We start from the raw sequence: 27066 nt of genomic DNA, 5'->3' as shown, positions 1-27066 counted from the left end.
CTGCAATGAAGTTACTGTGAAAAGCCCCTAGTCGCCACATTCCGGCGTCTGCTCGGGTACACAGTGCGAGAATTCAGAATGTCCAAGTTCCCAACACCACGTCTTTCGGGACTTGTGGGAGGAAACCGGAGCACCCGGAGGAAACCCACGCAGACACGGGAGAACGTGCAGACTCCGCACAGTGACCCAAGCCGGGAATCGAAGCCGGGACCCTGGAGCTGTGAAGTAACAATGCTAACCACTGTGCTACCAATTTTCTGACTCAGTGATAAAGAATGTTTGCAATTGTTTACCAACTCACTGGTAGCTTTTGACCCCGGGGTCTCCGGTCACCATGTCATCCATGGACTTTATCACTGGTTTGATGGTGTCATCTGGGCGTTTTTTGTGTGTGTTTTATTGATATATCTCTCGGTGCGTCAGAAACATTTCTCTAAGGAAACGGAAGAGAGGAGGGAGCTGGGCAAAGAGTGTTTCCGTCAGTCTGCCCCTGTGACCGCTCTACTCACTGCAGGAGTCCTCCTGCCTCCTCTATTCTCCTGATCCTTGCAGCCTTTCCCATTGTGTCCACAGTGCGGAGTCTGAGCGCTTTCACCCTGTGTTGTTGGAGGTTGATCGCGGGCGGGCTCCCTGGAGGGTTTTGCTGCCGTCAACAGATTTGTCCAAGTTGTCACAATGGCTACAGGTGAGTGGCCCGGGAAGCTCGGGAATCCCGGGAAAGCTCGGGAACCCCGGGAGTCCCGGGATAGCGGCTCCGCGGCTGGAATCACTGCTTTGGCTAATGTGGGGTTCGGGCCCAGGAACGGGGCAAAGACACAACTGAGCAAACTACCCTCTGCTCACACTCAGACTCACACCACCCTCTGCTCACACTCAGACTCACACCACCTTCTGCTCACACTGAGACTCACACCACCTCTGCTCACACTCAGACTCACACCAACCTCTGCTCACACTGAGACTCACATCACCCTCTGCTCACACTCAGACTCACACCACCTTCTGCTCACACTCAGACTCACACCACCTCTGCTCACACTCAGACTCACACCCAGGCTCTCACCAAGACTCCACTCAGCTCACACCCAGATCCCAGACTCACACCCAGACTCTCACCAAGACTCACACCAAGACTCCACTCAGCTCACACCCAGATCCCAGACTCACACCAAGACTCACACTCAGACTCCACTCAGCTCACACCCAGATCCCAGACTCACACCAAGACTCACACTCAGACTCCACTCAGCTCACACCCAGATCCCAGACTCACACCAAGACTCACACTCAGACTCCACTCAGCTCACACCCAGATCCCAGACTCACACCAAGACTCTCACACAGACTCCACTCAGCTCACACCCAGATCCCAGACTCACACCAAGACTCACACTCAGACTCCACTCAGCTCACACCCAGATCCCAGACTCACACCCAGACTCTCACCAAGACTCACACCCAGACTCCACTCAGCTCACACCCAGATCCCAGACTCACCCACTGAAAAACATGCCAGGCAGTGACCAGAAAACCCTGCTCTCTGCTTCCACCTTTTTGAGGAGGAGAGTTCCAAAGACTCGCCATCCACTGAGGGAAAAAAATTCTCTTGATCTGTCTTCTTATCTGACTTCTTAGTTTAAAATAGTGACCCCTAGTTCTAGATTCACCCACAAGAGGAACTATCCTTTCCGCATCCACCTGTCAAGACCTCTCATTTTCTTATATTTTTCAATCAAGTCACCTCCTCTTCTGAATTCCCAGCTGACATAAGCTTGGCCTGTCCAGCCTTTGCTCACGACAACCATCTCATTCCAGTATTGATCCAGTAAACCTTTTTGAAAGTCAGAGCTTCCACATTTACATCTTTCCTTAAATCAGAAAACCCAAACTGTACACAGTACTCCCGATATAGTCTCACGAGTGCCCTGTATAACTGAAGCGTAATGTTTAGATTAAATTCCCCTCGCAATAAACAATAACACTCTATTAGCTTTCCTAATTACTTGCTGTACCTGCATACTAACCATAAGGACACCCAGGTCCCTTTGCATCTCAGAGCTCTGCAACCTCCCACCATTTACATAATACACTTTTTTATTGTTCCTGCTAAAATGGACAATTTCGGAGCAGCACGGTGGTGCAGTGGGTTAGCACTGCGGCCTCACGGCACCGAGGTCCCAGGTTCAATCCTGCCGCTGGGTCACTCTCCGTGTGGCGTTTGCACATTCTCCCCGTGTTTGCGTGGGTTTCGCCCCTACAACCCAAAAATGTGCAAGCTAGGTGGATTGGCCACGCTAAATTGCCCCTTAATAAAAACAAAAACAAAAAAAATGGACAATTTCATAACTTCCCATACTGTACTCCATTTGCCATAGGCTTACACATTCACATAACCCAACTATATCCCTTTGTAGCCTCCTTATGTCCTCTTCACAACTTACTTTCCCACTTATATTTGTGTCATCAACAAATTTGGCAACCATACCTTTGGTCGCTTCATCCAAGTCATTTGTATAAATTGTAAATGGTTTAGGCTCCAGCACTGATCCCTGTAGCATACCGCTTGTTACATCTTGCCAACCAAATAAAGACCCATTTACACCAACTCTGATGTCAACACCAGAGTCCATCAGGACCTGGAGACTTGCCGGCCCCACAGCTCCAACAATTTGCTCAGTGCCACATCCCTGGTGATTGTAATTTTCCTGAGTTCCTCCCTCCATTCCATTTCCTGATTTTTAGCTATTTCTGGATTGTTACATGCATCCTCAATAGTGAAGACCAATGCAAAATACCTGTTCAATTAATTTGTCATCTCTTTATTTTCCATTATTAATTCCCCAGACTCACTTTCTATAGGACCAATGCTCACTTAACTCTTTAATGTATATATATAGAAGTTCTTACTATCTGTCTTTATATTTCTAGCTAACTTTCTCTCGCACTCTAATTTTCCCTCCTTATCAATCTTTAAGTCATTTGCTGTTTTTAAATATTATCCAATCTTCTACCTGCTACCCACCTTTATGCAATAATATGCGTTTTCTTTATGTTTGATGCTATTTTCAACTTTTTAAATTAACCACAGGTGGTGGCTCCTTTGAAACTTTTCTTTCTTGTTCGAATGTATCTATTCTGTGTATTCTGAAATATCCCCTTAAATGTCGGCCAATACATCTCCATTGACCTATCCCTTAATCTAATTTGCTAGTTCACTTTAGCAACTTGGGGGAGGCAGTGGCGTAGTGGTATTGCCGCTGACCCAGAGATCAGGTGTTATGCTTTGGGGACCCGGGTTCAAATCCCACCATGGCCAGATGGTGAGGTTTGAATTCAATAAACATCTGGAATTAAACATCTAAAGGTGACCATGAAACCATTGTCATTTGCCTGCTTCACTACTCTTCTTGAGTCTGGTCTGGCCTACGTGTGACTCAAAATCCACAGCAATGTGGTTGACTCTTGAATACCGGGATGGGCAATACATACTGGCCCACCCTGCGATGCCCACATCCCATGAACAAATAAAAAAAATTAAGGACTTCTGTCAGGTCAATGATGGAGCGTTAGTTAAATCCTATTTATTGCACAAGGTTGACTGCTGGAGGGAAGAGTATACAAAAACAAAATAGGTAATACCAGTGCCATTGAAAGACTTTCTTTGAATTATGGTTTTTTTCTGGTGTGCTTCAGAATGTACGTGCTGTATTGTTTTCTGTTCTTTAGGGTTTTGGCCAAGGTTAGTATCATGACCAGTACAAGCTTGGAGGGCCGAAGGGCCTGTTCCTGTGCTGTACTGTTCTTTGTAATGCACGGCTGAAGGGTGAGTTGTATTTTTGGAGGTGCCATTTTTGTAACAGAAGCCCCATTTATCCCCCCAAGTAGGTGTAAAATTTTTATATTTCTTTAAATTTAGATTACCCAATTTCTTTTCCAATTAAGGGGCAATTTAGCGTGGCCAATCCACCTAACCTGCACATCTTTGCGTTGTGGGGGTGAAACCCACGCAGACACGGGGAGAATATGCAAACTCCTCACGGACAGTGACCCAGAGCCGGGATCCGGGATCGAACCTGGGACCTCGGCACCATGAGGTAGCAATGCGCCGCCGTGCTGCCCTAAAGTCGGTGTTAAATATTGCACAGTGTCGGAGTTCTCTCGATTATCCTAGTTTCCTAAGATTATCCTAGCCGATTATTATCCCTTCACTAGTTATTTACTTTTAGTGCCGTTTTTGGGACCATGCTGTGAGCAATTTGTACGATTTCCAACAGTGACTAGACTTGAGAAGTACTTCACTGTCAAGCGCTTTTTGACATCCTGAGGTTGTGAAAGCAAATCTTTTTATGTGGTAATTTTATGTTTTTGGCCAAGGTCAGGCCCACCATCAAATTCTAGCATTGTGATCCCAGTCGGACTGGCAATGTCACAAATGTGGGCAGCACAGTGGGTAGCACTGCTGCTTCACAGCTCCAGGGTCCCAGGTTCGATTCCCGGCTTGGGTCACTATCTGTGCAGATCTCACGATCTCCCTGTGTCTGCGTGGGTTTCCTCCGGGTGTTCCGGTTTCATAGAATTTACAGTGCAGAAGGAGGCCATTCGGCCCATCGAGTCTGCACCGGCTCTTGGAATGAGCACCCTACCCAAGCCCATACCTCCACCCTATCCCCATAACCCAGTAACCCCACCCAACACTAAGGGCAATTTGGACCCTGAGGGCAATTTAGCCTGGCCAATTCACCTACCCTGCACATCTTTGGACTGTGGGAGGAAACCGGAGCACCCGGACGAAACCCACGCACACACGGGGAGAACATGCAGACTCCACACAGACAGTGACCCAAGCCGGGATTCGAACCTGGGACCCTGGAGCAGTGAAGCATTTATGCTAACCACTATGCTACCGTGCTGCCCTCCCAAAAGTCCTGAAAGATGTGCTGTTAGGTAGTTTGGACATTCTAAATTCTCTCTCTGTGTACCCGGACAGGTGCCAGAGTGTGGCGACTAGGGGCTTTTCACAGTAGCTTCATTGCAGTGTTAATGTAAGCCAACTTGTGACAATAAAGATTATTATTATTATTATTAAATGTGACTTTCTACCAACCTTCCAGGTGTAGTTGCTTCAATGTTGCATTTTTTACTTTGGAGCAATTGCACATGGATTGAAATGCAGAACCGTCTTCAGTGATAGCGATCTGGGACACAAGTGGGGGTTGTGACTGTTAATAACTGGAAACATTATTGTGCATTGACCTGTGAGTAATCATCAGTGCTCTTTATGGGATTAGCAAAGGAAGATTAATGCTCCAAACTTTCACAATAGGCAGGTTGTAATTTTGGTAGCCACTGCTTCATCAGATAATGTGGTAATTGGATTGAGAAATTACAATGTTTATTATTAGGTAATAAACTACAGGTAACTACAAGTGGGCACCACTTTAATTCGGTTGTTAACATTATAAATTGATAATATTTGAGTGGACAGCTCAGAATTGTTGCTGGGCATGTCAACACCAGAGGCAAATTGATGATTCTGAATGAGACAGATTGCAGATTCATTCAGGCAAGTGGAGGTGTTTACTTTCAAAAGTAACCTGATTCATAATAGATTGCACACTTAAACCAAAATGTGTGACTTTTGTAGGAGCAAGTAGCCGTTGTTTCTAGATAAACTCCTTTTACCGTGCTTAATACTTTGAGCGGTGAGCTCACCAGTTGTAAAGCCAATTTGTGGCCGACTTCCGGTGACAGGAGGGCGGGAGGCAGCCGCACACTGATGGGCTCCCGCTCGGGAATAGGAATTTTGGAGTTTTAACACCCGGTCCTGGGGCAATGGAGGCTGAAAAACCTGTAAGAAGGCAGAGGGAGGAGAAATGTCCAAGTTTGGGAGAAAAACGGCCGCGAAAAAGGGGGTTAACGGAAGTCCGCCAGTGAGTGAAAAAGTCAGCACAGGAACTGTAAGGAAAGCGGAGGCTGGAGCACCAGGGGAGGCCGCATCGCCCACAGCAAAAGAAATGAACTTTTTTTCATTTCATCAAAGAGGTGTTGGAAAGAATGGAGCAGGGACCTGAGACTGGAGACCCAGGGAGCGACGGTGCGGGACCCGGAGAGAGTGGCCACTGTCCAGAGCGATCGGATCACCAGAGAGCACTCAAGGGCAAGGTGGAAGATCAGGAAAATAGGTCCCACCATCAGAATCGAAGGATTGTCGGGATACCCAAGGGCACAAAGGATAGAAACTCAACAGAGTATGTCACAGGGATGCTTGGAATCTGGTTGGAGGGGAAGGATTCACCAAACCCCCAGAGGGAAAGGAAACCGGGGCCACAGGTCACTCCGGCAAAGACCCAAATCAATAGAACCACTGTGGGCGATAATAGCGAAGTTCCATAAGTTTCAAGATAAAGGGAAGGTGCTGAACTGAGCGAGGGGCACGTGGTCGTGTAGATTGGAGCCACCTTGGCCAAGTGCCAGGTGGAGTTCAATGGGGCCAGGGCAGCTTTATTTATAAACAAGGCGCAGTTTGGCATCCTGTACCGGCGAGACTTTGTATTACCTGCGGCAATGAAGAGCACCAATTTAACACACTGCAGGATGCAAAGTAGTTCAACCAGAAAAACGGGCTGGGAAGACAGCAATAATGAACAACTAAGAAATCTTAAACAGGACTTTTATTTTTCTGGGCTGAACGCTTACACAACCTTGGCCAGGGGAGGGAGGGAGGGGGGGGGGGGGGGGGTCGGGAGGGGAGAAGGCAGGGGTAACTGAAATGAGAAGGGGGAGGTGGAAGACAAAATGGTCTGAGGGCAGAGGAGCTGCTCCAGGGGGAGCTGGTGAGTATGCAAGTGCGAGAAAGTAAAAGTGGGGGGGGGGGGGGGGGGGGGACCACAGCATAACTCCCGAAAGGGAAGGACGCCTGGCAGAACATGGGGGGGGGGGGGGGAAGGGGAACAAAATAACAAACAAGGGTGGGGGAGGGGGGATGCGAAGGGCAATGGGGAGAAGTGATGGGGGGGGGGGGGGGGGAGGCAACCTGAGTACGGCAAAGGGAAGAAGGGACGGCAAGAGTAGATGGGTCTGGAGGGGGGGGGGGGGGTTGTTGGGGGAGTCAGGGATTAGGTGGCTGCTGGCCACAACAGGTCACACATGGGGACACCTGGAGCAAAGAAAATGGTGGCTATCTTGGATAATCCTCAAACAGAGGGAAATCCCGGCGTGAAGGGCCACGTTCACGTGGTAAGTATGCTAACCCCACAAGAAGGTTGGTGGGGGGGGGGGGGGGGCGTGGGACAGAACCCCCTCCCCCATCAGAATAGGCAACTGGACATACAGTGTCCCAATGGCCTGGTGAAAAAATCCAGGGTCTTCGCCTATCTGAAAAGCCTAAGGGCCGACATAGCCTCCCTTCAAGAGACACACCTGAGGGAGAAGGACTGACTGAGGGTAAGGAAGAGCTGGATAGGACAGATTTACCAAGCGGTATGAAGGCGAGGGCAGTCGCCATACTGTTTAATAAAAGGACGAACTTTACAGCGACAAACACTGGGCATGCTGGGTGGTCACAAACTCGCCCCTGGCACGTTTTAATATAATGGGGCCACATGCAAATAGCCAAACAGTACGGTTGTGGTAACCGATTACTGGAGGCCCAATGTTAATATGCCTCGTAGCTGTATATATATATGTTCCCTATGTATTTACATCTGATTACTCGGTTTCCCCTTTCGTCATTTTATTTTCCTGTTTATGTTTTTTTTTTTCTTTTGCCTTTTTGCAATGTTTTCACAATCAAATGCAAAAAAAACAATAAAAATATTATTTAACGAGTAAGTGCAAGCTCCGCACAGTCGCACGGGGTCGGACTCAAACCCGCGTTTCTGCCGCTGTGAGGCAGCAGTGCTAACCACTGTGCCACCGTGCCACAATAACTAAAGTATTGCCATCCATTGGGCAACATTACATGGGCTTGAAGTGAATAGTGAATGGTTTGTGTTGCTTTCTGGAGGAAAAAGTATATGAAGCAAAATGCTTTGCAAGTCGTTGGGGGGAGGGGGGGGGCATACAATCTTGTATCTTATAGTTTGTAGAGGTGGCAAAAATAGTGAGGATGCCAAAATATATTTTCAAAGAAAATGTTGTTGCTTTCAGTCACAGCGGATGAATCATCAAAAAAAAATAACCCTTGCATAATGGGTCACGGCAAGATTGTGGTAATTACTCAGGTTGGCTCAATCTATTGCCATGGAAACAATGTCAACATATTGCTCTATATTTACTTCAGAGAGGGAGAGAGAGAAGTGTGTGCAGGATTTATTTGTGCGGGATGAGACATTGTAACAGTTCTAAATTATAGTCTTTGTGCAAGATGCTTTATTTTTCTCTGCCTCCTCCACTATCAACCACCATTTACCGAGCTGGTTTCAGAATCTTAAAATGGCAGCCATTTTGTCACCCAGTAAGATACCAAATATAAACTGGTTTGGAGGTTGGTGCTTGAAGAATGCATATCGCCCAGGATACCAAAACAAAGATACCAAGGTGGCGCTCCGCGGAGCGCGGCGACTCTCTGTAAACTCTCTCAAACAGATCCTCTTTTTACATCGCTTATCCATCTTCTCCAATAACCTGACCTGCAGCAACAGATGACCGATGGAGCCTCTGTTTAAAGGCCGCCACCTCTGAACATGCATCTCTGTCTCAAAACAGTCTATATTGGGGCAGCACGGTAGCATTGTGGATAGCACAATCGCTTCACAGCTCCAGGGTCCCAGGTTCGATTCCGGCTTGGGTCACTGTCTGTGCGGAGTCTGCACATCCTCCCCGTGTGTGCGTGGGTTTCCTCCGGGTGCTCCGGTTTCCTCCCACAGTCCAAAGATGTGTAGGTTAGGTGGGTTGGCCATGATAAATTGTCCTTAGTGTCCAAAATTGCCCTTAGTGTTGGGTGGGGTTACTGGGTTATGGGGATAGGGTGGAGTTGTTGACCTTGGGTAGGGTGCTCTTTCCAAGAGCTGGTGCAGACTCGATGGGCTGAATGGCCTCCTTCTGCACTGTAAATTCTATGATTCTATGAAAACTGCAATGGGACTGGCAGCTACTCTTCTAGTTTGGAGGTAATGGCTGAGCCAAGCAGACATTATAACATTGAAATACTTTGCTTCTATCTGATGGCTCAAAGTAAACGCATTTTGTAGCACAGTAGAAGGCCACACGGCTCAAAGAGAACTGTCCATTGGGTCCCAAAACCTTACCCTTCCCAAAGATCTTTTGTAAATTTAATTTTCAAATATTTATCATCACTTTCAAAGCTGTTATGAATTCTGCTTCCACCACTCTGCCCAGTGACCCTCAGGATTGCAAAAAAATCCTGGTGGTGGATTCTCTGCCGCTCGCAGCAGAGTTCCCGATGTGGCGGAGAATCGCACGTTGGACAAAAAAAGGGATTGGCGCCTGATGCTGCGGTCCCGAGGCGGCGAGCTACACGCCCCGTGCCAACCCGATTCTCCGCTCCTCCGTGATGCTCCAGCTCTCCCGAACAGGATTTACGCAGGTGTGGATTGGTGCAAGTGTTTTCCAGCGGCTCTCACGCGGTGGACCCCGCAGTGGGTCAAGGGGGTAAGCATGTAATGTAGGTGTCCCCAAGGTATGCGGAGGACACCCTCCTCCCCCTCCCCACACATTGCAATACCAGAGACCACCCCCATATCAGAGACTTTCCTCCCCCCCAACCCCATATCAGAGACACCATTGTTATTTCACAGAAAGCCAAAACACATCACAAGACTTTAAACCTCCTTGGATCCTTTGATCTGTGAGGTTTCTATTCACTTTCAAAGATAAATAGTTTTTAGTGGGCCGCAATGATAGGGGAACAGCATCCTGGCAACCAGTTGTCTGGATTATTTATCTTTGGGGAGTCAGGAAGTGAGTTATTTGCCGTAGGATTGGATTGGATTGGATTTGTTTATTGTCACGTGTACCGAGGTACCTAGCCTTTGACCTGCTCTGGTCACATATCTTCTCTACTGAGTAGTACTACACTCCGTATATTTCACCTGATGCTGGTGTCTATGTATTTACTTTGTGTATTTATGTATGTCCTATGTTTTTTCATGTATGGAACGATCTGTCTGGACTGTAAGCAGAACAATACTTTCAATGTACCTCGATTCATGTGACAATAAATCAAATCAAAATCCAAATCTTGATGATTATAGCCAGAATGTGGCCACATGAAAATGAAATTTGATCTGCATTTTATGCTGTGACATCCTAGTGCTCACTGAAGCATATGCCATTAGTAAATTACCACAAGAGTAGGAGTAGGCAATTCAGCCCCTCGAGCCTGCTCCGCCATTCAATACGGTCATGGCTGATCTCATCTCAGCCTCATCTCCACTTCCTGCCTGTCTCCGAGGTGAACCATTTTAGAAATAAAACACAAGTTTTAAATACATATAATACATGGAAAATAAATTATTTTGAGTACAAAACTTCAATGGATACCAGAAGCAGATTTTTAAAGTAATATTTGTTTTACAAAGGATTTATGAATAGGCAATATTGAAAGGCACAGATGCAACTAAGCCAAGAACATAAAATGGTGAAAGTATGCAGCAGATCTATGCATTGCTGAAAAAGTTAATATTTGGCATCATGATAATTTAAGTTCTGACAACAGGAAATGACATATTTTTTTTCTAGATGCTAGTATTTTCGTTTTTGTACAGTTAAATACTTTTGAGTAATTGTATAGGCAATGAGTCATAAAGTTTGACATTGACAGCTTTGGAATCCCAAGGTGAACATTTTTGAGGGCAAAGCTTATCTAAGTGCTGACAAATAGTCAAACATGTTGACATGGGAGTTCTCTTAATTCTCAAAGTGTCACATTATTACCCTTTGTTCTTTGTTTTGAGGCAAAACTAAATAATTCTATTAAACCCTGTATTTTATTTCTCAAATAACATGAACAAAACCAATTGTGTAGTAATTTATTTCATCTGCTGATGTGAAGGACTTGTTGTGCACAAAATGGCTACTATTTCCCAAAACAACAGCCAGGAGTAGTTTATTGATATGAAGCACATTGAGGGTGTGAACTCCATCATAAAAATTAAAGCTTATCATAAAAAATGAGTGATCAGCACGGAATTGGCATAACTTTAATTCAACCATGCATTATTTGATCTTCACTGATGTGCACATCATTCCATAATTTCAATGAAAATGCCAACATTGCAACTTTGTTGGAGAATTTATCACCAGGATTTTTTTGCCCTGCATATTTAAAAATTTGAGCAAATTGTTTCTCAGCTGTATTGGTACACTTTGGATTGTCGTGCCCAGAGAGTTTCTTAGCTTGTCGATAATCTATTTTGAGAAGTTAGCATCCTATTTTCCCCCATCTATTCTTGAGTCACATCGAAAGAATTATTGACCTTTATGCTGGCAACTTAAGAACATAAGGACTAGATGCAAGAGTATGCAATTCCGTCCCTCGAGCCTGTTCCGCCGTTCAATACGATCGGCTGTAACTCCATTTTCTGCCTGTTCTCCATAACCCTTTAACCCATTACGAATTAAAAATCTGTCCATCTCCTCAAATTTACTCAATGTCTCGGCATCCACTGCACTTGGGGGTAGTGAATTAATTTCTCCTCATCTTCGTTTTAAATCTGCTATCCCTGATCCTAAAACCATGACCTCGCGTTCTCGATTGCCCCACAAGAGGAAACATCTGCTCTACATCTACCTTGCCAATCCCCTTTATCGTCTTAGATCGCCTCCCATTCTTCTACAGGCCTAAACTGCTCATCTCTCTTCCAAATGCAAATCCCTCATCTCTGGAATCAATTTAGTGAACTTGGCTGTCATCCTCCAGAAATTCTCAAATGGTAATGAGTTATCATTAATAGCTGTATTAACATGCTCGCTCAGCTGGTAGATTGGACGGCCAGTGAAATGATTTGAAAGACAGGACTATTAGATCTAGATTCCACAAGCAGTCGTCTGGACATAAATATAAAAGCCAATTACTGCGGATGCTGGAATCTGAAACATAAACAGAAAATGCTGGACAATGGGTGGCACGGTAGCACAGTGGTTTGCATTGTTGCTTCACAGTTCCAGGGTCCCAGGTTCAATTCCCAACTTGGGTCACTGTCTGTGCGGAGTCTGCACATTTTCCCCGTGTCTGCGCGGGTTTCCTCCGGGTGCTCCGCTTTCCTCCCACAAGTCCTGAAAGACGTGCTTGTTTGGTGAATTGGACATTCTGAATTCTCCCTCTGTGTACCCGAACAAGAATGTGGCGACTAGGGGCTTTTCACAGTAACTTCACTGCAGTGTTAATGTAAGCCTATTTGTGACAATAATAAAGATTATCTTGGCCGGTCTGACGGCATCCGTGGAGAGAGAGCGAAGGGAGCCAACCTTTCGAGTCTGGATGACTCTTTGTCAAAGTCTTCTGGACAATTGAGTTACTGTACCAAGTGCATTCCTTTTTTTTTAAAGAATATTTTATTAAGGTATTTGAAAATTTTATAACAGTAACAAAAACAATGACATCAACATGGTAAAATAAACATTTCTCCCCTCCCCCGGCCCAATCTTCGCACACCTCAACCACACAACAACGATCTGCCCGCCCCCCCCCCCCCCCCCCAGAAATTCCCCCAAGATTCGCATTACTTCCCCATCCCCTCCAACGGGTACAAGAGCAGGTCATCTGCGTAGAGAGAGACCCGGTGCTCCACCCCCCACACACCCACCCCCGAACCAGCCCTTTCCAATTCCTAGAGGCTCTTAACGCCATGGCCAATGGCTCTATGGCCAGAGCAAACAGTAACGGGGAGAGGGGCACCCTTGCCTCGTCCCTCGGTGTAGTTCAAAATACCCCGACCTCAGCCGGTTCATATGCACACTCGCTACTGGTGCCTGATAGAGCAACCGCACCCAGTCAATAAAGCCCTCACCAAATCCAAACCTTCCCAGCGCCTCCCACAGGTAATTCCACTCCACCCGATCAAAAGCCTTCTCCGCATCAATCGCTACCACCACCTCCGCCTCCTCTCCTTCTGAGGACATCATAATAACATTGAGAAGCCTTCGAACATTGGCCTGGAGTTGCCTGACCTTAACAAATCCCGTCTGGTCTTCCCCTATCACCCCGGGACATGTCCTCTATCCTTGTGGCCTGTATATTAGCCAGCAGTTTGGCATCCACATTCAGTAGAGAAATCGGCCTGTATGACTCGCATTGCTCCAAATCCTTCTCCCATTTCAAGATCAATGAAATCGCGGCCTGAAACATTGTTGGGGGGAGGACTCCCTTCTCTCTTGCTTCGTTAAATGTCCTCAGCAGCAGTGGGCTCAATATCTCTGAAAACTTCTTACAGAATTCCACCGGGTAGTCGTCAGGCCCCGGGGCCTTGCCCGACTGCATGCCCTTCAGCCCCTTGATTATTTCCTCAATCTCAATTGGGGCTCCCAGCCCCTCCACCAGGTCCTCCTCCACCCTCGGGAACCTCAACTGATCCAGAAATTGCCTCAACCCCTCCACCCCAGCCGGGGGTTCCGTCATATAATTTACTATAAAAGTCCTTAAACACCTCGTTCACCCCCGCTGGGTCCAGGACAGTATTACCGTCTCTGCTCTTTACCTATCTCCCTGGCTACCTCTCTTTTCCTGAGCTGGTGCGCCAATATTCTGCTTGCCTTTTCTCCGTACTCATAGTCCGCCCCCCCTTGCCTTCCTCAACTGTTCCACTGCTTTCCCTGTGGCCAACAGCCCAAACTCCACATGTAACCTCCGCCGCTCCCTCAGTACCCCCACGTCCAGGGTCTCCGAGTATCTCCTCTCCAAATGGAGTATCTCCTCCACTAATCTATCCCTCTCAGCCTGTTCCACCTTTTCTCTGTGGGCCGGTATCGAGATTAATTCCCCTCTGACTACTGCCTTCAAAGCTTCCCAGACCGTCACTGCAGAGACCTCCCTGGTTTCATTTGTTTCCAGGTAGTTCTGGATGGACTTGTTAACCCGCCCACAGACCGCCTCGTTCGCTAGCAACCCCACATCCAGTCTCCACAGCGGGCGTTGCCCTCTCTCCACACGAACCCGTAGATCCTCCCAGTGCGGGGCATGATCCGACACTGCAATTGCTGAATACAATTGCTTCGGTATTAGCACCCTGCTCAGAACAAAAAAGTTGATGCGAGAGTATACCTTGTGGACATGTGAAAGAAAGGAAAACTCCTTCGTCCTCGGCCGTGCAAACCTCCTGGGTCTACTCCCCCCATCTGTTCCATAAAGCCCTTCAATTCCTTTGCCGTAGCCGGCCTCCTCCCTGTCCTGGATTTTGACTGGTCCAATTCCAGATCAATGACTGTGTTGAAGTCCCCTCCCATGATCAGGTTATGTGACTCTATGTCTAGGATCTTACCTAACACCCGCCTCAAATTCCACGTCGTCCCAATTCTGAGCATATATGTTCACAAGTACCACTCGCACCCCCTCCAGCTTCCCACTCACCATTATGTACCTACCCCCCTTATCTGACACGATTCTCCCTGCCTCGAATGCCACACGTTTCTTGATCCAAGATCGCTACCCCCCTGGTCTTTGACTCCAGTCCTGAGTGGAACACTTGGCTAACACACCCCTTCCTCAATCTCGCCTGGTCTGTAACCTTTAGGTATGTCTCTTGTAGCATTGCCATGTCCGCCTTCAGTTCCCTCAAATGCGCAAACACACAAGCCCTCTTGACTGGCCCATTCAGTCCTCTCACGTTCCATGTAATCAGCCTGGACGTGGGGGGCTTCCAACCCCCCCCCCCCCCCCCAGCCGACTAGCCATCACCCTTTTTAGGCCAGCCTCGAGCCCGTGCCCACCTCTTCCTCGAGTCCCCATTCGGGCTGTTGCCTTTCCCAACCGCCCATTTGTCCCCTTTGTAACAGTTCCTCCCCTGTTAGCAAAGCAGTTCCCTCCCCAACCCCCTAGCAACAACACTAAAAACTCAATCCCCCAAGTCAAGCTCCAGCTTAACATCTGTCCACCCCCCACTGCGCTTCTGAGTCAGCTGACCCATGCTGACTCGATAGCTCCCGCCCATGGCACCATGGAGTCTATCTCCCTATTGTACTCTCCTCTCTCCCCCCCCACATGAATAAACATTTTAAAGGCACCACATTCCCCAGCAAACAAACAGAAAAAAACAGTGAAGAAACAATCACGTGAGAAAAAGTCACCCAAAAAGCAGAGCTAAATTCAAAGCCCCCCCCCAAACAAGGTCCCGACAAGACAGATCAACCTTTAACCATCCACACTGCCCATTATTTCACATAGAGCTGCTTAAATGTTTTACAATCAATACAATCAAGCACCACAAATCGCTCCCACAGTACTTCTCCAGACTTAAGTGTCTTTTAATTCGCCTCCAGCTACATTTCTTTAATAAAGGTCCATACTTCGTGTGGCGTTTCAAAGTACAAATCCCGTTCCTCATGCGAGTGTGACTCATAGGCGGGCTGGGTACAGCATCCCGAACTTCACCCCCTTCTTAAAGAGGGTCGTTTTTGCCCGATTGAACCCAGCTCGCCTCTTGGCCAAATCCGCAGGACCTGATAAATGCAAAACTCACAGTTCTCCCATTTACTGCTCCTTTCTTTCTTGGCCCACCCCAAAACGCATTCCTTGTCCATAAAACGGTGAAGACGTACCGCCATGGCCCTGGACGGCTCGTTCGCTCTGGGCTTCCTTGCGAGGGCTCTGTGTGCTCTGTCCAATTCCAGAGGCCCAGGGAAACGCCCCAGCGCCCCCATCAACTTCTCCAACATGTCCGTCACATCGGCCCTGGCATTCGATCCCTCACTGCCTTCAGACGAACAATTCTGAGATTCTGCCTCCTGGATCTGTTCTCCAGCTTTCTAAATGCATTCCTAATCCCCCTTTTTCGACACTTGTCTGTATTGTGTTACCCGTCTGGCAAGGGAAATGTTTGCCAGGACATTTTGGAGTGTTCCAAAACATGATGTTAGGACTGCAGGAATGCCTGTCACCCTGTTTACTGAGGGAGAGTTTATTTTTAATATGGCATTTGAAGAATTACAGAAGCAAATAAAAGCCGAAGAGAATAGAGTTGGTTTTTCCATTACAGTTTGTGGCTGCAAAGCCCAATACAGATTGTTTAGTTTTTTAAAAAGAAAAATAGTCTTTTGCTGTTTAATAAGTAAAAGGAAGAGTTTGAATGATTCCTTTCTGCCGGTGGGTAAGCGGCTGGCACAGGCGGGCCTGGGCCTGGGCCCCGTTGTTAGGGGCAACCGGCCCGCGGCCTTGCCGCCGGAGGCCGAGCCTGGGAGGCGCCGCCAGTCTCAGCGACCACCTGCGGGCGAGCGGCGGCGTTCCGGGCAGCCCCATCAATCCGCCGCGTCAGGGAGCGGCGGCTTCCTCCCGCTCCTCCCCCCCGCGCCGCTGCTCTTCCTCTCAGTCGCCCGGCTCCCCGAGCGGAGACAACATGTCCGACCCCATCCCCATCCACACCAAGAAGCTGCGACCCCGGCTCCAGGGCAGGAGCAGCCTGCAGAACGCCGAGCCCGCAGGTGAGAGTCAGACTCGACCCCAATTTTAATTTCAATTAAATCTTAATTCTCTCATTTATCCGACTGCATTGGTTAGGTGAGCCTTGCTCGATCCCCCACAGCGTTTGTTTACTGCCAACCCCTTTTTAAAAAAGTATTTTTTTCCCCTTCCCCCTCCTTTTTTGGCTGCACAAATGTAAACAACATTTAATTTTTGGTCAGGCAAACAGTGCTTGTTGATGCTCCCTGTTTACATGCAGCCCACCACAAAATGGTCAACACTGGTCTATGATTGAGGATCTACAATGGTGCACCTTGCCTCCTGTTTTTTTTTGGTTAAAGCCTTTGCTTGTGTTATTGTTGTGAGTCCCTTCCAATCCAAGGGCGGTGCGGGGAAGATCAGTAATTTTGGTTATTGGTTAGTATTGACCTAACCCTAGCTGAATATCAAATTTGCTGTTTTCCTCTCCGGGCTTTTTTTCTTTTCCATACTGTTGATAGGTCTCAGTCGTGAGGTTCGACGTCGGGCATGGATGGCTTTAACGTTGTCATCTCTGCGCACCGTGAATGGGATCCGAAATTCAGTGTGAATAATGTACCATGAATTCTGATCCGCCAACCGATTAAAGACTGTGATCTCAATTAACGTTGCACCGTCATCAAGCCGCTTAATAAAAACGACACGTCGCGACGAATAGATTTTTAAACCCACCAGATCGAATGAGATTCAAAGTAAATTTGCTCCTTGTGAATGCTATACACTTGAATATTGAAGTACAAAATTTAGATTTTCAAAAAACATTTCGGCCACGATAGTGGGTTTCCTCCGGAGCTCTGGTTTCCTCCCACTGTCGAAAGAACAGCAGGTTAGGTGGGTTGGCCATGCTGAATTGCCCCTTCGTGTCCAAAAGTTTAGGTGTTGCTGGGTTACGGGTGGAGGCAAGGGCCGGTGTAGACTCAATGGGCTGAATGGCCTCCTTCTGCACTGTAACTTCTATGATTCTGAGTCGTATGAATAGGATGTCTGGCAACAGATTGGATGAAAAAGCAAATTACTCCATATGCTGAAAATCTAAAATAAAGTGCTGGAATACTCGGGTCAGGTAGATGGAAAAATAGTTAAAATTTCACGTTTCTATATGTCTTTGCATTATGTAATGCATTCCTGGTTGTCAGATCATATTTATTTAAACAATAATATTCATTTTGGGCAGCACGGTAGAACATAGAACAGTACAGCACAGAACAGGCCCTTCGGCCCTCAATGTTGTGCCGAGCCATGATCACCCTACTCCCACAAGGTAGCCTTGTGGATAGCACAATTGCTTCACAGCACCAGGGTCCCAGGTTTGATTCCGGCTTGTGTCACTGTCTGTGTGGAGTCTGCACATCCTCCCCGTGTGTGCGTGGGTTTCCTCCGGGTGCTCCGGTTTCCTCCCACAGTCCAAAGATGTGCGGGTTAGGTGGATTGGCCATGATAAATTGCCCTTAGTGCCCAAAATTGCCCTTAGTGTTGGGTGGGGCTACTAGGTTATGGGGATAAGGTGGAGGTGTTGACCTTGGGTAGGGTGCTCTTCTACTGTGTGGCCATGTAGTTGAATATTTTATTGACGTTGTTCCTCTATAATGGTTTGACATGTTTGGCATAAAACACCAAAGTTTCTCTTTAGCTCAGCCTTGATGATTCCAGCGCTATGTGTTTTACTAATTTTTTTCATCTGATGTGCAGTAATTGCGTCTGTTGTTCATCTGCACACTTGCGTATAAATGTGCAACTTGTGCTGTAATTTTGGACAGTTCTTTTTCCATGAATGGGTAACTATCTGAGCATTGCTCCAACTCACCCAGCCCCCAAAATGTAATCCCCCCCCCCCCCCCCACCTCCGAAAGACACTGATCAGTGCTGCTATAATGGTTCTTCAGTTACAAGCCTTCCAACACTAATCTAATTGTCACCATTCTCCTTGCATGAGAAGGGATAAAATCCTTGGGTGATGGCTGAACTAGATCTTCTGCTTCTCTGGCATTTGAATGCATGGGTTCAGTGCAGATCACCAGATAACCAATAGGGGTAGGAATCTACTGGCTTTTCTCACCCTACAGCCTATTTAAGCCAATTATAGCATCTCTATTACCAGCCTGGCTGAGTTAGGTAGGTTTGGGATCACACCTAGGGCCCGCTGGTTTCTTTGGCTTCATGGATATAGGTTGAGAGGTGGTAGATTTAGAACTGAGATGAGGAGGAACTACTTCTCCCCAGAGGGTGGTGAATTTATGGAACTTGTTGCTTCATAGCACGGTGGAATCAGAATCATTAAATGGTTACAAGAAAGAGATAGATATATTTCTGATTTTAAAAAACGGGTTAAAGGGATACGGGGAACAAACAGGTGGGGAGATGGACTTGGGACCAGGAAGAGATCAGCCATGATCTGATTGAATGGCGGAGCAGGCTCAAATGGCTGAATGGCCTACTTCTGCTCCTAATTGCTATGTTCCCAAGGTGTTTCAACAGGAGCTTTATCAAACAAAATTGACACTGTGCCACTTAAAGCGATATTAGGACAGATGACCAAAAGCTTGATCAAAGAGATTGGTTTTAAGGCATGTGGTGGAGAGAGGGGAAAGGGAGGGATTTCCAGAACGCAGGGCTTAGGCAGCTGAAAGCACTGCCGCCAATAGTGGAGAAGTTAAAATTGGAGGGAAATCAGAGACCGCTCACAAGGTTGGTTTCGAGGATGAAGGAATCGTCATGCGAGGAAAGGTTGAGCACGTTGGACCCTTGGTCATTGGAGTTTAGAAGAATGGGACATGACACTATTGAGAGATACAAGATTCTGAGAGGGCTTAACAGGGTAGATGCTGAGAGGATGTTTTACTTTGTGAGGAGATTTAGAACTCGGGCACAATTTCAGCAAAATAAGCTCTCCCCATTTTAGACCAAGATGAGAAGCAATTTACTTTCTCAAAGATTGTTATTGTTTAAAGTTCTCTGACCCCCGATGACTGAGTCATTGAATTCAAAGTTGAATTAGACAGTTTATTGATCAACAGGAGAGTCAAGAGTTATGGGAGGAAGGAAGGCGAAGTTGATTGAATCAGCAACAATCTTATTGAATGGGCAGCACTGTAGCGCAATGGTTAACACTGTTGCTTCACAGTGCCAGGGACCCGGGTTCAATTCCCGGCTTGGGTCACTGAGTCTTCATGTTCTCCCCGGGTGCTCCGGTTTTCTCCCACAGTCCAAAGATGTGCAGGTTAGGTAGATTGGCCATGCTAAATTGCCCTTAGTGTTCAAAAAGGTGAGGTTGGGTTACGGGAATAGGGTGGAAGCGTGGGCTTAAGTAGGGTGCTCTTTCCAAGAACTGGTCAGACTCGATGGGCTGAATAGCCTCCTTCTGCAGTGTAAATTCTATGATTCTCTGAATTAAGCGCGCTCAAGGGGCCAAATGGCATGCTCCTGTTATGTTTGCAAGTTTTCACATGGTCAACCACACAGAGAATTGACCACTCGTTGCACAATTCTTTTATCATTGCCCTTTTGTATAAAGGTTTCTGGAATGATTCTAACAAGTTCTCACTACATGCAAATAAATGCGCCGGTATGTCACTAATGCTGCCTATTTGAGATAACATTTGATGAGGAAAGGTATCGCTGTTTATCTGTCAACTATGGTTTTTGTTTACACAAAAGAAGCGTTCTGTGCCTCATTTTCCATTCTACAGATGCAAATGACTTCCTTCGACTAAGTATCTGTGTAAGAGCGACATGTGAAAATTAATGGCAACACCTTGCAATTTCTGGCTTGTGTTCTGTTATTTTAGCTTATTTTATTTTCAAGAATTTTGCATAAGGATACATGGATCCAAATGTACTATCCTGGTAAGAAAATTCCTGCCAGTGTTCCAATATGTGCAAATTGCAACCAAGCCAGTTTTACTTCCCCTTGTAGCACCACAAACAACATTAGCAAATTTGTTTGTAAGCGGCCTGCAGGATTCTGCTATGACATTTTTAAAATCAGCTGCCATACATGATGGCTTATGGCCTTGCACAAAATTCCAAGTCTTCCCGACTTAACATCGTTGTAATTTCTCACAACTCCCCATAATATGCTTCTAAGTAGCTTTTCGATTTGACCCAACAATTACATTTTTCTGATCAAAATGGTTCACCAAAATGTTATTACTCAGTGAGGTCAATGTCTCAAGTGCTATGATCTATAGTAATTATTACATATAATAATTCAGATGAGAAACGGGTTCAATCCTAAAATCGGTGCCAAGTTTAAAAAAATCTTTATTGCCACAAGTAGACTTACATTAACACTGCAATGAAGATACTGCGAAAATCTTTCAGTCGCCACACTCGGGCACCTGTTCAGGTACACAGAGGGAGAATTCAGAATGTCCAATTTACCTAACAGCACGTCTTTCGGGACTTGTGGGAGGAAACTGGAGCACCCGGAGGAAACCCACGCGGACACGGGGAGAACGTGCAGCCTCTGCACAGACAGTGACCTAAGCCGGGAATTGAACCTGGGACCCTGGCGCTGTGAAGAAACAGTGCTAACCACTGTGCTACCATGTCGCCCAGTTAATAGAGTAGAGTTAAAAGTACTAAAGTCACCTATACCTGGGTTAAGAGTGAAGACTTGACCCAGGGTCCTGACTGACCTTGATCACTGGGCAGTGGCCTTTATGGAAAGTGTGTATATGTGGGTAGAATTGGGCTCAGATGTGGAAGACCCAAGGCAGCACGGTGGCGCAGTGGTTAGCCCTGCTGCCTCACGGTGCCGAGGTCCCAGGTTCAATCCCGGCTCTGGGTCACTGTCCGTGTGGAGTTTGCACATTCTCCCCCTGCGTTTGTGTGGGTTTCGCCCACACTAAATTGCCTCTTAATTGGGGACTCTAAATTTATTTTAAAAAGAATTGGAAGCAGACAATCCAGCTGATTGACTCCGCAACCTTAGTCCTGCTGACTGTCTAAAGGTGGGAGAGAAAACCTTGCAGCACAGAAGGTGGCCAGTTAACCCATCATGAATGTACCAGCTCTTTGGAAGAGCAATTCCCACAGCCGCGCAACTCTTTCCTTTTTTCAATGATATATCCAAGACTCTTTGGAGACCCAGATCTTTGAAAGATAAGAATATTGTCAACTTTGTGAAATACAGTAATTTCCTTCACCCAACGTTGAGCACCGCATACCTTTGGCCTATCGGCACCTATGGCGAGAAACCGAACTAACGTTTAAAATCTAAATGACCCTTCTACAGACCTTCTCTCAGACCAGCTGAGTTTATTCAGCATTTTCTATTTTCATTTCCGATCTCCAGCATCCACAGTATTTTTGCTTTTACTTACTAATGGTTTGTGTGGTTTGGTGGAGTCAGGCTTTCTTGCCTTTTTTTTTAAAGAGGCTGATCTCAAACATGTTGGATGATTGCCCGAGTGGTTTGAATGTTGTTTGGATACATGATAGCTACCAACGTGTAGTAATAGGCTGTAAAGCATTGGTATGTTGTCTTCTGTGCATAAAATGAGGCCTCTTTCCATAGGAAGCATATAACTAGGTTAGCTGCCAAAACGATTGGGCAACACGGTAGCATAATGGTTAGCACAGTTGCTTCACAGCTCCAGAATCCCAGGTTCGATTCCCGACTTGGGTCACTGTCTGTGTGGAGTTTGCATATTCTCCCCGTGTCTGCATGGGTTTCCTCTGGGTGCTCCGGTTTCCTCCCACAGTCCAAAGATGTGCGGGTTAGGTGGATTCGCCGTGCTAAATTGCCCTTAGTGTCCAAAAAATGTTAAGTGGGGGTTACTGGGTTACCGGAATAGGGTAGATACGTGGGCTTCAGTCGGGTGCTCTTTGTAAGGGCCGGTGCAGACTCGATGGGCCGAATGGCCTCCTTCCGCACTGTAAATTCTATGACTTTCTTTTTGCAGAGGGTCATTGAACTATTTGCCAGATCATGTAGTGGCTGCAGTAAATTGGGAAAGCCGCTGAAAGAGGCCACCTGCTACACTTTGGGATGTCAGATGATGTCTCTTAGTCAATTCTTAATCACCCCTGGGGTCAGAGCGATATTGTTTTCTTTACATGTCTCTAGGTCAGAGGTTCCCAACTGGTGTGCCGCGCACGCTACACTTGTGTGTGTGTGTGTTGTGTGTTTGGTGTGTGTGTGGTGTGGTGTGTGTGGTGTGTGTGGTGTGTGTGGTGTGTGTGGTGTGTGTGGTGTGTGTGGTGTGTGTGGTGTGTGTGGTGTGTGTGGTGTGTGTGGTGTGTGTGGTGTGTGTGTGTGTGTGTGTGTGTGTGTGTGTGTGTGTGTGTGTGTGTGTGTGTGTGTGTGTGTGTGTGTGTGTGTGTGTGTGTGTGTGTGTGTGTGTGTGTGTGTGTGTGTGTTTGTGTGTGTTTGTGTGTGTGTGTGTGTGTGTGTGTTTGTGTGTGTGTGTCCCGCAAGTGGGCTGCTGCGTAACATTCACAATGATGCAACATTAGTGTAATTAAACTAAATTTAACCTTACTTTTCAGCTCTGTTCTGTGGTCGACATCTCCAAATCCTGATGATGTATTTTAGGGTTGATCAACTATAGTTACCCCATGATGCATTTTGGGGTCTATCAACTACATAGCCTCAAAATCTTTTATCGTATAAAGGTACAAAATGATGTAAAAAAGGTAGGGAACCACTCTAGGTTTAATTAAGTGGGCTTCGGTGGGTAAATGTACTGCCAAATATGGTACTGAGCAATAGGCAGAAGGAATAGCAAGTCTAGATTGCTAATCTGAAATTAATTTTCTAATCCTGGTCAGAGGGTTGTGACTGGGTTAGCAAGGGTTCCAAATCATTAATCGGTGACCCCGCTGTAAAGTACATGTGATAATAGGATCCAACCCATTAATTGTTTGTGGTCAAACAATCCAGCGGTGCTCACTTGAGTTTATGCAGATAGCCATGCTAACAAAGTATTGCAGGGAAACCGGCACCCATGGGACAGTATCTAAGTATATACTATAGGAAGTCTGAAATATAAGCAGAAATTGCTGGATAAACTCAGTGGGTCCGGCCATATCTGTGGACAGAAAAACAGTTAACATTTCAAGTCCGTGTGACTTCCTCATACCAGAAGAGGAGTAGAAATGCGATGGATTAAATAGTTGGAGAGCGAGGTGGGAAGCAGAATAGAGGGCCAATGATAGGTCGGATCTCAGGAGACATTGACAAAGATGTCATGGACAGAAGACAAAGCGAGTGTTGATGGTAGCTTAAGGATTAAAGAAGGTGCTGATAGTGACTTAAAAGGTAAGATAGCATGTGTTCACAGGAGAACCCAGGTCAGTGCTCAATGAAGGTAAAACTAAAGAAGAAGTAACAGCTGGTGGGATCACGATGGAGGAGAAAGTTCACAGTCTAAAGTTGTTGAATCCATGAGTCCAGAACGCTGTAACATGCCGAGTAGGAAGATGAGGTGCTGTTCCTCCAGTTCCGTTGGGCTTCGCTGAAGCATTGCAGTAAGCCGAGGATGAACATGGAGTCATGAGAGCGAGATGATCAGTTGAAGTGGCAAGTGACAGTAAGGTTGAGGTAGTGCTTGCAGACTGAGCGAAGGTGTTCCATAAAGCGGTCACCCAGTCTGCATTTAGTTTCTCCAGCGTAGAGGAGACTGCATCGGGAGCATTGAATACAGTATACCATATTGAAGGAGGTGCAAGTGAAATGCTGCTTCACCCGAAGGGAGTGTTTGGGGCCATTGGACAGTGAGAAGCAAGAAGGTAAAGTGTAAGGTATTGCATTTTCTGCGATTGTATGGGAAGGTATGAAGGGTTGGGGGTGATGGAGGAGTAGACCAGGATTTCATTAAGGAGGTTGTCCCTGCAGAATGCTGACAGGGGGGCGTGAGGGGAAGATGGTTTCATGGTGGCATCATGCTGGAATTGGTGGAAACAGCTGAGGGTGATCCTTTGAATGCATAGGCTAGTGGGGTGGAAAGTGAGAACAAGAGGGACCCTGTCATGCTTCTGGGAGGGAAGGAAGGTAAGGAATGAGGGCAGAGATGCTGGAAATGGGTTGGATCCGGTTGAGTGCCTTGTCAACCATAGTGGTGGGGGGGGCAAAAGAGAAAATGCTGGCAAACCTCAGTAAGTCTAGCAGCATCTAGGGAGAGAAAAGAGCTAACGTTTCGAGTCCGATGACTCTTTGTCATAGTTTGGGGGACCTTGGTTGAGGAGAAAGGCAGACATGTATACACTGCTGAAGAGAGGCAAATGAAAGAGGAGAGGAGTACAGGTAATGATGACCTACTCCTGCTTTTAATTCATATATTCCATAGGCCATAAATCTCTATAACTCTAATAAAGTAGTTTTCAGCTCTAAATGTGGCCACAGAGGGGGTAGCAAATGCAGCTGCTCTACCTCTGCGCTGCAAGCTCTCAGAAGACATGGTGCGGTGAAGACCAGAAAGGTTGGATTTAGTGATCTTGTTTGAGGGATCTGTGCTGCCCATAGGCTGTTGGTGAGAACCCACACCACCCACTGCTGTCCTTCAAATGGTAACCACGGAATATTTTCTGTTGCATTTAAAAGCATAGACAGGGCCTGGGTTTAACGTCTCATTCTCAAGTACGGTAGGTGCGAAAATGCAGAACTCCATCATTCTGCCTCTTCAACAGTGCAGCGCTCCCTCAGGGCTGGCCCTTTGATGGTACAGCACTCCCTCAGTACTGACCCTCTGACAGTGCAGCACTCCCTCAGTACTGACCCTCTGACAGTGCAACACTCCCTCAGCACTGATCTCTCAGACAGTGGAGTGCTCCCTTTGTACTGACCCTTGGCGACAGTGCAGCGCTCCCTCAGTACTGACCCTCTGATGGTGCAGCGCTACCTCGTGTACTGACCCTCTGACAGTGCAGCGCTACCTCAGTACTGACCCTCTGACAGTGCAGCGCTCCCTCAGTACTGACCCTCTGACAGTGCAGCGCTCCCTCAGTACTGACCCTCTGACAGTGCAGCACTCCCTCAGTACTGACCCTCTGACAGTGCGGCACTCCCTCAGTACTGACCCTCTGACAGTGCAGCGCTCCCTCAGTACTGACCCTCTGACAGTGCAGCGCTACCTCAGTACTGACCCTCTGACAGTGGAGCGCTTCCTCAGTACCTACCCTCTGACAGTGGAGTACTCCCTCAATACTGACCCTCTGACAGTGCAGCGCTTCCTCAGTACTGACCCTCCGATGGTGCAGCGCTCCCTCAGTACTGACCCTCTGATGGTGCAGCGCTTCCTCAGTACTGACCCTCTGATGGTGCAGCGCTTCCTCAGTACTGACCCTCTGATGGTGCAGCGCTCCCTCAGTACTGACCTGACAGTGCAGCGCTCCCTCAGTACTAACCCTCTGACAGTGTAGCGCTCCCTCAGTACTGACCCTCTGACAGTGTGGCGCTCTCTCAGCACTGACCGTCTGACAGTGCAGCGCTCCCTCAGTACTGACCCTCTGACGGTGCAGCTCTCCCTCAGCACTGACCGTCTGACAGTGCAGCACTCCTTCAATGGTGCAGCGCTCCCTCAGTACTGACCCTATGATGGTGCAGCACTGACCGTCTGACAGTGCAGCGCTCCCTCAGTACTGACCCTCTGACGGTGCAGCTCTCCCTCAGCACTGACCGTCTGACAGTGCAGCACTCCTTCAGCACTAAATCACCGACATTGCAACGCTCCCTCAGTCCTGAACCGTCAGTGAAGCCCTTCGTCGGTACTGACCTCTGGCCGTACAGCATACCTTGATGCAGGGCTCCCTCAGTGCTGGCTCTCCAATCATGCAGTGCTGAGGGGGTGCTGTCGTGTCAGAGAGTCAGTGCTGAGGGAGTGCTGTAGCTCGAAAGGTGATAAATAAACCATGGTTAATTAAGGAAGTGGACAATAGTATTAAACTGAAAGTAAACTAGCAAGTAATATAAAAGCAGACAGCAAGAATTTTTGAAAAATATATAAAAAGGAAGTGAGAGGCCAAAGTGAACATAGGCCCTTTGGAGAATGAGACTGGGAAATAATAATGGGGAGCCAGGAAGTGGCAGAGGAGTTAAACAAATACTTTGCATTCGTCTTCATGAGATGGAAGATGCTAATAACATTCCAAAAATAGATAATCTAGGGACAGAAATGGGGGAGGAAATAAATACGATATTAATCATTGGGGATTGGGGCGGTAAAAGTACTAGGGAAGCTAATTCCCCTGGACCAGTTGGGTTGCATCCCAGGATATTAAAGGAAGTAACTACAGAGATAGTGAATGCACTGATAATCTTAAAAGAATCCTTAAATTCTGAAAAAGTCCCAGAGGATTGGACAATCACAAATGTAGTACCTTTATTCATAAAAGGAGGGAGACAGAAAACAAGTAACTACAGGCCAGATGGCTTAACCTCTGTCACTGGCAAAATGTTGGCGTCCATTATAAAGGGTGTAATAGCAGACCATTTAGAAATGCATAATATAGTC

At 47.0% G+C, this 27066-nt stretch overlaps 1 protein-coding gene across 3 annotated transcripts in view; it reads left to right on the top strand.

Moving 5' to 3' along the window:
• The first annotated feature begins 502 nt into the window (after positions 1-502).
• The window catches only part of LOC119978057 (AMP deaminase 2-like), a 157494-nt gene continuing 130930 nt past the window's right edge, over positions 503-27066 (top strand). Inside the window, exon 1 of one of the 3 annotated variants that reach the window (XM_038819413.1) lies at positions 503-685. In XM_038819413.1, coding sequence (XP_038675341.1) covers positions 676-685 — 10 coding nt within the window. In that variant the 5' untranslated portion in view covers positions 503-675. Of the gene's footprint in view, positions 686-16426; positions 16594-27066 lie in introns of those variants that run through there. The other 2 variants (XM_038819412.1, XM_038819411.1) reach the window with 2 other exon arrangements.

The sequence above is a fragment of the Scyliorhinus canicula genome, chromosome 15, assembly GCF_902713615.1.
Source record: "Scyliorhinus canicula chromosome 15, sScyCan1.1, whole genome shotgun sequence".
NCBI lineage: Eukaryota > Metazoa > Chordata > Chondrichthyes > Carcharhiniformes > Scyliorhinidae > Scyliorhinus > Scyliorhinus canicula.
The sequence above is the reverse complement of the archived record's forward strand: the minus strand, read 5'-3'. Positions and strand labels throughout refer to the sequence as shown.